At 49.4% G+C, this 16,657-nt stretch overlaps 2 protein-coding genes across 2 annotated transcripts in view; one reads left to right on the top strand and one right to left on the bottom strand.

Moving 5' to 3' along the window:
* The window catches only part of PIP5K1A (phosphatidylinositol-4-phosphate 5-kinase, type I, alpha), a 31,483-nt gene that overhangs the window by 10,542 nt on the left and 4,284 nt on the right, over positions 1-16,657 (bottom strand). Inside the window, 5 exon segments of the mRNA XM_009332554.1 lie at positions 34-298; positions 710-840; positions 3,358-3,447; positions 4,232-4,266; positions 8,552-8,593. Of these exon segments, the coding sequence (XP_009330829.1) occupies positions 34-298; positions 710-840; positions 3,358-3,447; positions 4,232-4,266; positions 8,552-8,567 (537 nt within the window). The 5' untranslated portion in view covers positions 8,568-8,593.
* LOC103924097 (tropomodulin-4-like) overlaps positions 10,194-16,657 on the top strand; it is a 24,286-nt gene continuing 17,822 nt past the window's right edge. The window contains exon 1 of the mRNA XM_009332558.1: positions 10,194-10,244. Coding sequence (XP_009330833.1) covers positions 10,194-10,244 — 51 coding nt within the window. The remainder of the gene's footprint in view (positions 10,245-16,657) is intronic.

The following is a 16,657-nucleotide window of genomic DNA, read 5'->3' as shown; positions in this document are numbered from 1 at the left end:
CTCTTCCTTTTAAACATTAACAGAGGCAAACGCCAGGGTCACAGAGAGCACCCACTGCTGTGCTTACAGAGCTTACCACAGGGCCTCACGGTGCTCCATAGCTCTGAGAGGGGGAAGAGGACAAACACCCATCACACAGAGTACACAACAAACGGGAACCCGGTCCAACCACCAACTCACCAGATAGTCGTCTGGTCGGATCCCAAACAGCTCCCGGAAATAGCGAAATGCCACTGGAGCATAGGTTTTGAACCGAAAGTCGTTGTAGTGATGAGCTGGGGTGAGGTTACTCCCTTCACTGATCGAGGAGAGAAGCACACACAAGTATTTGTATTTGAAACATTTCTTATGAAACTGCCCTAAAAGCAAACACCCACTGGCTGGCTGCTTCTAACACACTGGAAGGCTAGAAAGCACCCACCCAAAAGGGACACATGTAGGCACACACAAGAGCAAGCCTGCATTTGTTCACATGACTGGTGGTGGACATATATAGGGAAGAGCCAGGGTTCTTCAGAAACAGGTCGCAGGCAGGAGCCAGAGTTGGTCTGTAAGCAGTGCATTGAGTAGCTCTGCTCAGGAGACCTGTGCTCGCTCCTGCGGTCAACTGTCCTGGTTTGGTGCTGCTTCCTCATGTACAAGCAGGGTTAGGAACTAATGCTGCTACTCACTATCAAAGCACCAGAGAGAGAAGAAAGTAAGCACTGACCTTGGGAAGAAAATACTTTCTACTACGTAGAAATCTTGCATGAGAACATCTCTTTCGGGTTTAGTGCTCAAGCTTCCAACTGTGTGTGTAATGCCCAGCTGAATGGCACCTTTCAAGGCAGATGACGTCGTCTGGAGGGGCAGAGAAAATGAGTTAGGCAATGTGGAGCAGCAGACTGGAAATAGGAGCGAAAGGAGTTAAAGAGAGCCCCAAGTTCAAACAAGCATTGTTAGCCGGGGTGTTTTACACCTACTGGTTCCAGCTTCCGGCACTTCTTTCTCATTGACTAACATTGCTTTGGTGATGGGAACACCTGGGAACATCCCCAATAGCATCCTACTCGATCCTTGCACTCTGGGTGGTTGAGCAGTAAAAGGCTTGAATTGGAATCAACACCCAGCTGGTCCTTAAAAGACTGAATTTCCTATCATCCTCCCACAGCACTCATCCTACATCCCGCAGTCAGAGGGGGAAGATAGCCAGGGACAGCCTATCTCGCGCCCCTGTGAATAAACACACTTCTTGACACCTTGGTCTGCCAGGTCTTGGAACTATATACTTTGAAGCTTGCCCTTCCCCAGCTTGGGCACAGACTTGGCTCTTCTACAGGACAAGGCAGACACGGCCAGCACACAACGCACACTTCTGTCTGGTGCTACCGCATTCCTCCATCTGCCTCTCTTGCCAGGTCATGGCTCTTTAACCCTAAGGAGTTCACTGTCATTTTTAAATAAGGAGCAAAGACACGAATCCCACTCCTGCATCCTCTGCACAAACTGTCCAAGAACAATGTAGGACTGTGTTCTTGTAACAGCTACTCACATCAAGAGTCCTCTTCTGCCTATGAAACACATGATCTCATCTCAGACCACTGAGACGTGCTCCAGTCTAGCTCGTGCTATGGGCTGTCTTTCCCAGAACAGCCCAGATGAGATCTGCTCAACACCCCGATGTTATATGCCCTGTCAGTTCCCGGAGCCCGGAGATACCAACTCTGCTGTAAAGCCTGCTGGAAACGTTGAGGCTGCAGAGCAGGTGCAGGTTGGATTTGTGCACTGCAGCTCACGGACATTTCACTTGGCTTATACATAAAGCAACTGGACCCAGGACAAGATCCAGGGCTCACGATCCAACTAGTTTGTGTTTGTTTCCTTAAGCTAAACAAAGCCCAGCCCCCTGCCGCATGCCAGAAATCACTGTAGATCAAAGCATTTGGCAACAGAACACTGCAGTACCTGGGGGACAAACATTTCAAGCTTTTTCCCCAGACACACATCCTCCGTGAAGCCTGGTAAAATGACCAGGAACATTTCTCCCACTTAACTGTTTTTCTGTTATCATAGCTGCGAGAGACCTGCTCACTGTTCCCCAAAGAGAGAGCAACAAAAACTGGCAGTAACTCCAGCTTGTCAACAATGTCCTTTTCTACCGCAGCTACCTGTTTGTATCTGATTTCTGCTGCGGTATTAGATGGGGAAGGAGGAAGAACTGGACTCCTCTTTCCTTCCTTACCCTCTAAAGGCTAAAGTTGCTTGAAAACAGATCTCGGCTCAGCTCACCTAGTCCTGCTTAAACTCCCAGGACAGTCTCACTGTTGAGAAGCAGAACTTATCAACACGGTGTAGCAATGCTGCCTTGTTTGTGAACACAGAGCCACAGGGCCAGGTTGCCAAGGAACAAGTATTTTTCTCTTCTATTAGCCAGCACGATCAGCTGAGCAGCTGACTGCCTGTTTACAATCACTTTTATAGGGCAAAGAATTTTAAAAAACAACTTACCACCCCTGGAAAAGGAGGGGATGGAAAACAGACAGACTGTCCATTAGTCTCATTCCCAGATAAATCCCATGCAGTGTCCCACCAGGTTTCTGGGACCCTTGCAAGAAACAGTTCAGGCATTTTCCATTGACTTCTACTTTTCTCTCCTATTACTGCTGTCTAACCTTCTATCTCTGAATTTGCTGGGAAACTGAAAGCTGCATCCCAGTCTTGAAGACACAAGCAATTTCAAAAAGGGCATTATAACAAAAGCCAGCTTCTGTAGAAATACCATTTGAATTCCTCCCTTCCACGGCGATTCCTGACAGACAGAAAGAGGTACATCTGGATTAGATATTTCAGACCAGAAGCTTCGCTTACACAAAACAGTGAAATGCCCATATCAAGCCATTACCCATTCAACCTACAGCCTAGAAGTCAACCTCACTTCAGAGAAAGTCAGCCCGTTCCGACGGAAGTCCAACAAACTGGAAGCAGCATCCACAAAATACCCACATTTACAGGCTTTTTTACAAATACCCAAACAATCTCCCCTTTGTAAAGCAAATTCCAGTAATGCCACAAGATCTATAGAAACTATTGTGCCCAAAGAGCACAGAAAGCACCCAGTAAGCCAGAAGAGGCCTAGGAAGTGTTGCTAATGGGCAAAGTTTAAAAATAATCCCTTCTTTAGAAGGCTGCAGAGGGGAAGCCAAGAAGCACATATTCAGTCCTTTGGTTCCTTTCCTTTGAGATCTTCTTCAGCGACTGTCACAGACGTTATCCGCTGTCCAACGCCGAACCTCGTGAGACACACTGCTGCTCTGGGCAGCACTTGCATCGCAGAGGAGAATGACAACAGTCAAATGAGTTGTGCAAGGGGCAACTTACCTTTTTATAGGTAGTCTCGCCCGTGGAGTCCACTCCTCTGTGCCCTTTCTTTATTGTCTGTGAGCCTGGCTGCCCAGAAGAACCTGGCATCTAGGATTGGAGTAAAAGATGGTAAGAACCAAGGGTGTAAAACCCAATGTCTTAGAGGCTGGTGGCTGCCCAGAACCACCTGGCATAATTTTGCTATTCTCAGAGATGGAGCCTGTGAAACGCTGAAGCCCCAGGTCCCTGCACACGTGCAAAGGGAGGACACGGTACAGGCTGGCCTCCAGGACAGCAGTGGCATTGAAATGCCTTCAAAGAACCCATTGACTCCTGTGTGATTGAGGCCGGACATATAATTAGAGAGAAACACCTTCATGCAAGACCACCTGGAAGAGTGTGCTTTTTTCTAATCACCCTCATCACAAACAGATCAGCTCTAAGCACATCTGGACCCACCGCAGCTGGTCACCATGCTTTCTGCCAGTAAGGCCAAGTCTTTGAGGAAACATTTTAGGAAGGTGGCAAATTCTCCTCTGATTCATGCCACAAGAGCGCGCTTGACTCATCATCTTCTAACACACGCAGTTGTTAAATGGTGTTTCTCAGTCAAAACGAGTTGAACGTCTTGCTCGCGGCAGGAGATCTATGTGGTGCTTTGGTGGCACAAGAATTGCTCAGTTCCAGGACAAGCTAGGTTTTTAAGCAGAGATTCCCTTGGTAAGGAGAAATGCTCCTTACTCATTCTCAAATGAGTACCTGCAGCTTACCGTACCTACCACCGCCTGGTTTACTCCTAACTTGAATGAGACTGGAAAAATAGCAGACAAGTCTGAAATTGGGCATTCTCTCACAGCCACGGAACAAACCAGGTTGTCGGTCAGAAACTTACCTCAGGGGTGAGTGATTTTTTGAAAGTAGATGATCCTGTCAAAAGAATAAAGCCACACTCAGAAAGGGTTAATCATTATTATGCATCACAAAAAAGCCTGACACACCGCCTTGGTTCGAACAAACGTTTTAAGGCATCTGAAAAAGCACTGACTCACGGCTGATTTCTTCCCAGCTTCTCCTCTTACAGCAGAGGAAGAAGGAAACCAAGCCACAAGGAAATGCTATTCTGCTTACTGCTCACTAGCCAAACTCGGTTTTGTGTCGGTGCTACCGGCTAGGGTCTGCTCTGCCCTGCTCAGCTGGCTTCCAGCACTCCGCTGCCTGCACACCAACACGCAGGACCAGGACCACCTTCAGAGATGGTATCAGCAACTTCCCTGCCTTCAACGGAGTTACACGGCTTTGCAGGATTACTGCCATCTATTAATTAGAACTGAGAGGGCCAAGTGCTCTGCAGTGTTTCAGTAGATACGCTGACCACACTTTATCTTAAAATTATTTCCAGGACCTTTTATTAAAAGGCCCAGAACATCAACCCTTCCACTTGAAGCCAAGCCCAGGGATTTTCTTACTACCATGGTGCTAAATAACTGCGAGGTGACGTACTAACTTTTATCTTTTAGGCCTGGATTTCCATCTTGGGTTTTTTTGGATGCAGTAAGGAAAAAAAAAAAGCAATTAGATGACACTGCCCCTCTGCGATGTCTGTCTACACCACAAAGCCACCAGCCAGGTTGAGACCAACACTGGTGAGGCCAAGAGCTCCCATGACAGGGACGCTGCCCCTACCAGGCAGATGCATAAAATAGCGATGTGCCTTCTGCCTCCAGCCCAGAAAACCAGACAAGCACTTTCATTTTGTTTTTCTTTCTACTTTAGACACAGCAACAGATTTTTTTACATGGGAGCCATAACCACAGCCTTATAGAACCACCCCCACCCAAAAGCAACACCCCCATCGTACCATGGAGTAAGCACAGGGTTGCTTCCCCCGACATCCAGTAATTGTTTTACCAGATTAAGCATTACAACATATAATCCCTACAGTGGTTCTGGGTCCACCCACCGCTCGCTCAGCGGAGAAGCCCCTTCTGCTCGCCTGTTACAGGCAGTGTAAAGACTCACGCTGTGATTTCAGCAAGCACTACAGCTCTACAAAAACTGCATTTCAGCAGAAGGAACAGAGGTACTTAACAGCAAAATCCAGCAGCCTTCTGATCCCCTTATCGAATGATCAAAGTTCTCATTTCAATACATATTAAACAAGCAAACAAGAAAAAAAAAAATCTGTGACAAATGCTTTTTGCTAAACAAAGCGAGCACAGAACAACTGGCTCCAACTGCCTTCCCACCCCCTCTCATCCCCCTTTAAAGACAAGAAAGTTTGTCCCGACAAGCTCTAATTTTTGCAGTTGAAGTTTCTCACAGCTGGCTCTCCTCCTCCTCCTCCTCCCCCCGGCACACTTGGGGCTCTTTGGAACCGGCCACCCCGCTTCACCTCTCAAGGAATCATTTAGGTTGGAAAAGACCTCAAAAAAAAAAAAGATCAAGTCCAACCGTGAACCTAACACTGCCAAGTCCCACTAAACCATGTCCCCAAGTGCCACATCTACAATAGAGTCAGAGAATCATTTAGCTTGGAAAAGACCTTTACAAAAAGACTCTCTCGCATCCCTTCCCAAATCTGGGCCGGTAGCGAGGGGAAGAGGGAGCATCTCCAGCCGGAAGGAAGCTCCTGTGACTTAGTGCCTTACAATGAAACCAATGAAGCTTGACTCCATCACCTTGCCACAAGGCTTTTGAACCCGCCAAGATCCATCACGACACAGGGATGGAGGAAACATCCCGGGCATCACAGTGTGACACCTGTTCAATAGCAATTGAGGGTTTTTTTTAAGCAAGTATCTGTAATTATGTAAATCAAAACCTCTAAAAGCCCCATGATTTAAGCAATCCTGAAGCAGCACCGCCAGCCTCATCACCTTGGAGATTCACTGTGTTAATATTTAATCATCTGTGCAAAACCATATTCCACTAGGATTTAACTAAAGCTCTCTTGCCAGAGGACCCAGCAGCGTATCTTCTCTCTGCTGCCTTAATCACACGCAACAAACATTGAAAGCAAGAATATACAACGAGCCTTGGTTGGAAGAGCTAGCGTCCCAAAGCACATCTGGTTTGTCCCCTGCCATACCATGGGGCATCTTTATCTTGGAGGTTTCACCGTGATTTTAAGGAAGATGTACAGCATCTCAGCACAGACCAGAGCATCAGCTTCACCTTCTCCTATCCCCCCACCGCCCCAAGACCGCGGTGCCTCGGCTCACCCTTTCACATAGTGACTTGGGAAGCGACAACAACGATCCTCCCAATCAGGCCAGTTACAAGAAAGGGTGAGTCAACGAGGGAAAGCCGCAGCGTGCGATCAGAGCATCGGTGCGGTCGCAGCATCGCTCCGGTCCCAGCACACTCAGTTTCCGCAGCAGGAAGCTCCCCTCCCTCCCTCCTGCTAGTTTCCAAACAAGTTTGCTGCCGATTGGGAAATAGGTAATTCCTGTTTAACCATGATTAAAAAAACCCACTTATTCACTTATTCTGAGTGCAAGGATGAACACGCAGCTGACGGGGTCTGCTCAGCTCTGAGGCTGGACTGAAGCTACGTACAGGTCTATCGCATGTCCTGCAAAAACAAGCTCTCTCGATTACCAAAAGCATTACCGGCTGAGGTCAGAGAACAAACCCAAGAGGTTTCCATATGAAAACGTTTTGGCTACCTCCACCCTTTTTCATTGCTATGTAAAGGCAGTTTGTTTGTCTGTGCCACACACACTCCGCTTGGAGAAGTGAAGGTGTTAAATTCAATGGCATATACTTAACAAAATGCAATAATTTCAGAAAAGCTGCTATTTCTAGATCTGTTTAAACACCTCTAAAATGAAAGAATTCATCAGTCATAATTTTTACCCAGATAGACAACCGAAAAAAGTGGCTGGAGAGACCTAAACAGTTAATTCTGGCCAAAGAAAACAGATCAGGGTTAGAAAGTCCTGTCCAAAAATGAATTCATGATGCCCCAAAACCTTTCCTTTTTTCTTTCTTTCGTGACTCTGGGAGCAATCCCTACGGGTGATTTCAGAGCATTCCTCAGAGCTGTTTACTGGAACCTGAATCAACCTAAATAAATAGCTGTCTGCCTTCCGCCAGCCTTAGCTGTCCGGGATTATTTTCAGCCAGCAACAGACAGTATACTCTTACTGACTGTGAACTAAATGCTAGGGGGAAAAAGCTAAAAAGTTGTGGCGATGGCACCTGGTCAAATGGTTGAGACAAGTATTTCACTGGAAGGAGCACGTAACAAGGCGCTCGGGTCAGATCCTCACTCGTCTAGCAAACGAGCGTGCTAATTTGGTATAGCCAGGACGAATACTCACTTTGCTCTATTTTTATAAACAGAGCTGCTCAGACAGATTTTAGCCACGCCTCACGTTTTAGATGAAAATAAAAAGTTAAAACATTAGCACACCCAAACACATCATCAAGCTCAACTCTCCAGCGTCTGAGCAGGGCAAGCCGAGCGCCAGGACACACCACACCAGCATGCACTGCCCTTCCTCCCCGGTCCTGCTGCTGACTGCGGGCTTTATCTCAGCCAAACAAGCGGCCGGGGCATGAGAGGCAGCTGGCTCTTCCCCACACGGGTCCTCTTAACGCTCAAAAATGGGAACATGCCCCTTCCTCACCTGGGCTCTGCCTGCAGGTGGTGGCACCATCGATAAGAGCACTTCTGCGCACGCAGAAGTCGGTCGTGAGACCAAGCCTTAGACCCACCAAACACTACCCGGAGGACGCGTAGCACGTTGGAGCCTCCGTGGACACATCCAAGCCGCTGTCCGCACAGAAATCCCCCAACACATTTTTTTCCTCTGCCTGCAAATCCCCCCCAAAAAAAGTCTGTTGGGATCAGTCCCCCCCAGTCCAAGGCCACGGCCGCAAACGGGAATAGCAGCGAGATTTCTTTTCTTCAAAGTGCAAACCAGGCAGAAACCAAAGCAGAAAAGCCCCGCTGGAACAATCCTGCTGGTGCACACAGCGATGCGGAGAGCTGTTTAGATGTCAGGAGAGCGCTTACACAACACGCTTCAATGGAACAGCAGCTTTTGTTGAGAGCAGTAGCAGCTTATTTAGGGGAAAAAACCCACCAAGTTTTGTCAATCCTCAAAAGCCAAGACAGTTACGTAATATGGCATTTTGCTGCTGGTTACTGGAGAGGAGGAAACCATGCTTTTTTTTTTTAAGCACATATATGCAATACATCTACCTCTTCGAAACGACATCACCGAGCAGCACAAAAAGCTGAAATCTATATGAGGAAAAACAAAAAGGTTATAGAGTTGTTGCAGTGAACTGATACTTCTGCTGCTTGAAGAAACAAGAGATATTTTCCCCAAGAAAGTTAAAGAAACACGAAAAGAAATCTTATTTCCACTAGTTAAGAAAACAAAGGTCCAAACTTCACAAGCAAAACACTTCTGAGCAAGGCACCTTGGTTGCACACAATAAAAACCTCTTCCACAGCTCTGGAAGATAAGAGCCTAAATATTTCATTTGCTTCTCTCAGGAAGCTCTTATGGAAAACTGCAGAAGTCCGGCCTGAACTAAGAGTCAAAGCCAACGCTCTTAATCACAGCAGCTGGGGATGGAAGAAAACCCATGAGATCACGCAGCCCGCCCCTGCCAGCGCAGAACACGGCCCTCCAGAGGAAGATAAAACACTTACAAACACTTGATCTTGGCCAGAAGGCCAAACAGTGAGTAATAATTTTGAAATTCTCTGCATCAATAGATTTGTTCCGATAAATTATGTTAAGGACATTAAACCAATGGCATCAAAGCTGCCATAAGAGAGCTCATGAATTCAGTTTCTAGATAAAGAGCTCTCGCACATTGTAGATTCCTGTTTGGGGTTATCTTTCCCACCACCCTTCGCAGTCGGCAGCTGATGTATGCATGACTGATTTTACTGCCCCGGATTAGCACACCTTCCTCCCTCTCCCCTTCACTTGTTTTACGAGCCTGTTGATGGAGGCGCAGGACGGGACACTCCTGAAAGTCACTGGATACCGCTGACGTGCCCACGCCGGCAAGTGGGTGACGCGTTGGGAAAAGGCCCAGGGAAAGGCAGAGGAGACGCAATCTCTGTAACGTTATCTAGACACTTCTCGCTGCTTTGCAGAAACAGTAAACCCTTCCTCAATCTCTCTTCACCAGCAAACTGCCAAGTGCTTTGTGAGGAGGTCAGCGTACCTAGCCACGGAGAAATAAAGCAATTTTTTTAATCCAAGAGGCCGGGGCAGAATTAAGAACAGGTTTCCACGCACAAGGTTACCAGCATTTTCTAAGTACCCAGAAGAGAGCTGAGGCCAGGCATGACATGTAGAAATCAATAAAAAGAAAGAAAAACCCCAAAACAAGCAACTCCTCTGCCTTCTGCAGAGGTGAGCAGACGAGGCGCTCACCAGAGGTGAGGAGAAGAGAACATACCGAAGAGGATGGGGTTTGGGTTCCACCTCCATCGCTTGGAGGTCGGTGAGCACGGGTCTGTTCATGTCAGCAGACGAGCGCTGACCTCACTGAGACTCTGGATCCACCGTTTGGGGCTTATCCCAGCAATTCCAGGAAGAGACGTGCTTCACGGCAACTAGTTGTTTGGGAGCTTCAATCCAAAACCAGCACAACTCACCAGGGCTGGGAAGAAACCCGTTTTCCTTCGTGTCTCGTCAGCACAACAGACCTTGACCAAAGATCAGTGGTCACAAGAGCACCGACAAACAAAACCCTGTCTAAATGTGCACGGAAACACAAATACATCTTGACTGACGAAGAGTTACTCTCTCCACTGAAAAACATTGGAAGTAAATAAAAAAAAACTCTGAGTCAAATAAATGAGACTCAGATGCGCGATGTCTTCAGCAGCAGAGGATGGAGACAGCCCACGGACCAGTAGGCAGATGGTAGGACTAAAGGGTGGAAACTCTGAAGACAAAAAGGACAGTGAGCAAGAAGTTTCCAGCACCTGCTCCTGACTCCCGGCTGTATTTCTTCCCCCACCACCCCTCTCCTGAGCCCAGCCCTTTGGCCAGAGCCGTGCCCTCCTGCTCCCCCAGAAATGCCAGCTCCGAGGTAGAGCACACAAACTCTTTGGCCCTTGTTACTGAGCTGCTTGGGAGTCAGAGAGCACCACGGACTGCAAAAATCACAATTAAAAGAAAATAAATCAGTGAGCAAGTTCAGCAAAACCACCTTCCGCTTCAGGGAAGAGGCTGGAAATGAGGCACGTACGAGCAAGGGCTAACACAGCCGGGCGAGACGCCGGCCGGCGAGTATTCCTGTTATTGCTTTTCCGTATGGTTCACAGCAAAACTATCTCAAGCTTCCCAGCAGAAGAGGGGGCAGACTAATTTTTGCTGAAGGCATTTTGGACAAGACCACTTTCTGGAATATTTGATGGCAACTCCTGCCCCTGTAACCTGCAGAAAAGCTATGGAGACCCTCCTTCCCTACAGCAGCACCTTCTGGCACATCGGCTTTGCACAAGGTTCCGCCATTTGAAAATTAATCCTACTGTTGGCCGAAGACCATCGATTTAACAGCTCTGCATTACTCCCGCTTTCCACCAAAGCACTTTGATGATTTAAGCCGATCCCCGCTCCCAGACAGCAACACCTATTCAAGAAACACAAAGGCACGGGGTTTTCCAGGGTGTCGATGAATTTGAAGTCCAGCTTTATGGTTATCAGGAGCTACTTTGGGGATATGAATCCTAACGATAAAAGCTCCAAGCATTCCTCTTCCAGCCTGCTCTGCAAACATCACCAAGCGCTGGGAAGGGAGCGTGTCAACAGCCCCTATTCCAGCTGAGCGATTACGGGACTTGCTCAAAACCAACCCCAGAGGGAGCTGGCGGCAGGGAAACCAGAATTAGCACCCTGCCTGCTGCACCACCTTCTTAATTTGGGGGAAGATAAACAATCCTTTCCCAGAAGAGTAAGATTTAGGTCAGATATAAGGTATGTTTCTGCCCTGGGAGCGCTCTGCTTTTTAAACAAGGCAGAGTCCGTGGGGATGCGGCGAGATAATACATTTAATCACCGCTATTACATAGTAATCAAGAAAGGGCAAGAAGAATTACAATGCCTCGTTTGGGGGAAAAGGAAGCCCCGATCCTGGAGAAGGAAGCTCTGGGCGAGCAGAGGGAAGCAGCCCAGGGGGCATTAATTCACCTCCGTCTCAAAAAAAAAGGCTTTTCAACCCTGCAGGGCTAATGGGGGTGGCGGGGAGGAGAAGTAAAACACCGAGCAGCCCCTGTCAACAATACACAGCGGAGAGAGAGAGAGGGAGGAGCGGCTTTTACTTTCCAAAGGGAAATTCAGTTACAATTCAGGAAATAGTACTCCAGGTCATCAGTGCCCCCCCAAAACCGCACAATTCTCACTTGCTTTCTAGCTACCGCTTTGCCAGACGATCTTCCCTCCGACAGACAAATCTGTCATTTATTTAGATGAGCTGGCTCCTACCTTTGTTCTTTCCACGGTAATCTTTTGTCTCCATCTTAAAGGAGCTTTGCCCCACGCCGGGGTGGGCATCACACACAAGCACGACTCCCACGGCACCAAAAGGGATGGCGAGAGTTTGGGCAACGGGACCCGGCTGACGATACCAACCTGCGACACCCACAGAGATTTCACAGCTGATGGTTGGGAAGAAGAGAGATTTTTATAACGGAGACGGGACTTGGAGTCATTTGACAGTCCTATTTTAAGCTTGAGGATGATGAGCCATTCAGATGTTTCTATTTAATAAACTCATCTTCCCTCCTGCGCGCCCAGTCTCGGCTAGGTGGGATCAAGCGAGCTTTGTCCCTCTGGCAGGCATTGGGCGGGGGAGGGCGGCGAGTCTTTCTGGGTGTTTTACACCTACATTAAGGGCCCAGCAGTTCGGGACCCTGCTCTCGCTCGCTTCAGATGCGCCGGGATGATTTCCCCGTCCCCAGAAGGGACTGAGCCATTTTGAGAGCAGTTCTTTTGTCTGTGGACTCCAGGGAGGGGCCTGAAGCCAGGGCGACAATGAACTCTCAACTCACTCGGACCCGTAATGATAAAGCAGCCGCGGCACCCAAGGCACAAAGGACCAAACAACTGAAATCCCACATTAGCATTTTTTGGCAGATGCTGCTTCAAAGCAAAAGCAGCAAAACGAGAAAACCTCTTTGGGTGTTTCCCCAGAGAGTTAAATACACATTGAGGCAGGGAGAGGGGGAACCGCTGCCTGCCTGGCCCAGGAAGGGTTTCAAAATCATCTGCATCCTCTTTATCTACGCTGGATGATGCCAGCAATAGAGTAATAGCCCCCCGGGGCAAACTGCCCCATGGGCCACTGAGGGTGGCAGTGCCCCAAAGAGCCGCGGCAGGGCTTGAGGTGGTTTAAGGTTTACCACGGAGCAAAGCAAAACCTCATGTCCGAAACAACAACCGGCATCCTTTTGTGCCCTGCCTTTCGCAGAGCTGTTCCTCTGGCATCTGAAAGGGTTGCAAGGTAAGCAAGGCACAGCTACGGCCGTCAGACATTCAAGCTGAAGCCGTGCATCGCCACGGTCCGGCCAAAATCGATCCTGCTGCCCTCCCACCCTCTGCCCAGGGCGAAAACAAAAGCCCCAGTTACGGCTCTGACCCGGTGTTTGCTCACGGGCTCGTTATTACACCGGGGAAGGAGCGCTCGGCAAGGCAGGCGAATACCTCCTCCAGGCAGGAGGATAAACACAGGCACTGCAGACATCTCGGGAGGGGGACAGCCACGGGGAGACCCCGGCACAGGCAGCTCCTCCGCAGCCACGTCACCCAACGCGCGGCGGCTGAGCCCTTCCAGCACCCATTTCAGGATCGCTCTCCTCACGTCACAGCTCTCATCATCTCCAGCTCTACCTGTCCTCCCCAGAAGCTGCAAAGGAACCAGGTCCTACCCAAAGCCCAAACGCTGCCCGGGGCAGAGGGCAACCACGCGGAGAGACCCCGAGTCTCCCAGAGGTGGGGCTGAAATCCAAGGTTTAAAGCCTGTGCCATCAGGGATCAGCTGAGGTGAACATACGTCACGTATCGCACACGTCACACGGCGGAGGCTCTGTCACAACCAGAATTCAAATCCTGTGGGAAACACGTGTTAGCCAACACCTCGCTAGCCGGAGAAACAAACAATGGCAATTATTCCACCAGGAAGGGAGAAGAGATTTACTTGTGTACTTGCATATTTTCTCTTAAGTAATGTTCTCGAAACCCTTCAAGCTTTCTGAAGCCGGCTCCTCCTTCTCAGCTCAGAAGACAGGCAAGCATGGGAGAAGGTCAAGATCTCAAAGGAAGCCCCAAAGCAACAGAAAAAGGGGTCTCGCCCCCGGCCGCTCAGCCCCGTGCTGAGGCACCGTGGCTGCCGCATCCATTAAAGACCCAAAACCGCTCTCTTCTTCCTCACAAAACTGGCTTTATCAGACCGACAGGTACGACTTCCCCCGTGCCTGCTCACACGGTGAGCAAAGATAAAGCGGGTACATCGGAGGTCTGTCTTCAGAACTGCCCAAAGGACACAGCTAAGCAGCCAGAAAATCGAGCACATACAGACATCCCCACTAGACGATACTTCATCAACGCCGCAGCAATAATTAAATGAATTTCTCCTACGGTGGCGCACAGCAATCTGGCCCTAAATACTTCTAGAAAAGAGAAGTGGGGTAGCAAGCAGCGGGGCTTAAGGTGCAAAACACCAACGCTCCCAGAGCACCAAACGAAGTCAAGGCTCAGCCGCAGGTCTTCCCATGGGTTTCTTCTTTCCTTGCTGTGAGTTGGGTGACAAGTGCTGTCACGCTGACCGGGAAGGTTCTGCATGCTGCATTATAATAAATAAAAAGTCTGGCCACTCTCTACCAGAGAAGCTCGGGAAGGGTGGCTGGATCTTGCCAAATGCAAATTTCAAGGCTTTGAGAAAGTAATTTTGGTTTCTAGCCACAAACTAGCATGAAAAAGCTGTTTTGGGGCCTGTGGAAAGGGGATTAGGGCTCTCGAATCCCCCAAGAACGCTGCCAGACCTGTGAAATGCTGGCAGGAGGCAGAGTCACAGGTTTAAGAACCAAAAGTGCCCTGTTTTATCACAGACGAGGTTTCCACCCCTCGTAACTATCCCTCTGTGGCCATGAGGATGATGCCCAGTTCCAACCCTGCATATTTCTGGTTCAGCTCGCATTTTAAAAATCAGCGGAGCAAGAGAAACTCTCAGCTGTCAGAGGACTTCAAGACCTTTCCCTTGACTCTTACCGGCTCTGGTTCTAGTCATCAAAGCAAATCTAACCAGAAGATGCTTACGTTCCCACGGTATCTTGCCTCCCACAGGTGCCAAATGGCTCTGACGAACTACCTTCGCCTTGCCCAACACCAGATGCAGCAGAGAAGGGGGTGCCTCCGGGGGGACAGCCACGGTGGGACCCCGGCACAGGCAGCTCCTCCGCAGCCACGTCACCCAACGCGCGGCGGCTGAGCCCTTCCAGCACCCATTTCAGGATCGCTCTCCTCACGTCACAGCTCTCATCATCTCCAGCTCTACCTGTCCTCCCCAGAAGCTGCAAAGGAACCAGGTCCTACCCAAAGCCCAAACGCTGCCCGGGGCAGAGGGCAACCACGCGGAGAGACCCCGAGTCTCCCAGAGGTGGGGCTGAAATCCAAGGTTTAAAGCCTGTGCCATCAGGGATCAGCTGAGGTGAACATACGTCACGTATCGCACACGTCACACGGCGGAGGCTCTGTCACAACCAGAATTCAAATCCTGTGGGAAACACGTGTTAGCCAACACCTCGCTAGCCGGAGAAACAAACAATGGCAATTATTCCACCAGGAAGGGAGAAGAGATTTACTTGTGTACTTGCATATTTTCTCTTAAGTAATGTTCTCGAAACCCTTCAAGCTTTCTGAAGCCGGCTCCTCCTTCTCAGCTCAGAAGACAGGCAAGCATGGGAGAAGGTCAAGATCTCAAAGGAAGCCCCAAAGCAACAGAAAAAGGGGTCTCGCCCCCGGCCGCTCAGCCCCGTGCTGAGGCACCGTGGCTGCCGCATCCATTAAAGACCCAAAACCGCTCTCTTCTTCCTCACAAAACTGGCTTTATCAGACCGACAGGTACGACTTCCCCCGTGCCTGCTCACACGGTGAGCAAAGATAAAGCGGGTACATCGGAGGTCTGTCTTCAGAACTGCCCAAAGGACACAGCTAAGCAGCCAGAAAATCGAGCACATACAGACATCCCCACTAGACGATACTTCATCAACGCCGCAGCAATAATTAAATGAATTTCTCCTACGGTGGCGCACAGCAATCTGGCCCTAAATACTTCTAGAAAAGAGAAGTGGGGTAGCAAGCAGCGGGGCTTAAGGTGCAAAACACCAACGCTCCCAGAGCACCAAACGAAGTCAAGGCTCAGCCGCAGGTCTTCCCATGGGTTTCTTCTTTCCTTGCTGTGAGTTGGGTGACAAGTGCTGTCACGCTGACCGGGAAGGTTCTGCATGCTGCAGTTAAATAAATAACAAGATAAATAAAAAGTCTGGCCACTCTCTACCAGAGAAGCTCGGGAAGGGTGGCTGGATCTTGCCAAATGCAAATTTCAAGGCTTTGAGAAAGTAATTTTGGTTTCTAGCCACAAACTAGCATGAAAAAGCTGTTTTGGGGCCTGTGGAAAGGGGATTAGGGCTCTCGAATCCCCCAAGAACGCTGCCAGACCTGTGAAATGCTGGCAGGAGGCAGAGTCACAGGTTTAAGAACCAAAAGTGCCCTGTTTTATCACAGACGAGGTTTCCACCCCTCGTAACTATCCCAAAGCTGTTTTGGGGCCTGTGGAAAGGGGATTAGGGCTCTCGAATCCCCCAAGAACGCTGCCAGACCTGTGAAATGCTGGCAGGAGGCAGAGTCACAGGTTTAAGAACCAAAAGTGCCCTGTTTTATCACAGACGAGGTTTCCACCCCTCGTAACTATCCCTCTGTGGCCATGAGGACGATGCCCAGTTCCAACCCTGCATATTTCTGGTTCAGCTCGCATTTTAAAAATCAGCGGAGCAAGAGAAACTCTCAGCTGTCAGAGGACTTCAAGACCTTTCCCTTGACTCTTACCGGCTCTGGTTCTAGTCATCAAAGCAAATCTAACCAGAAGATGCTTACGTTCCCACGGTATCTTGCCTCCCACAGGTGCCAAATGGCTCTGACGAACTACCTTCGCCTTGCCCAACACCAGATGCAGCAGAGAAGGGGGTGCCTCCGCCGGGGAGATGCCATCCTCCCCCTTCCCCGACACGGTCCTGCCTAAAGGAAGGTATTTCGGCTCCCCCCACCCCTCTGCGCCCCAG

Source organism: Pygoscelis adeliae, unplaced genomic scaffold, assembly GCF_000699105.1.
Source record: "Pygoscelis adeliae isolate BGI_AS28 unplaced genomic scaffold, ASM69910v1 Scaffold709, whole genome shotgun sequence".
NCBI classification, from domain to species: domain Eukaryota; kingdom Metazoa; phylum Chordata; class Aves; order Sphenisciformes; family Spheniscidae; genus Pygoscelis; species Pygoscelis adeliae.
The sequence above is the reverse complement of the archived record's forward strand: the minus strand, read 5'-3'. Positions and strand labels throughout refer to the sequence as shown.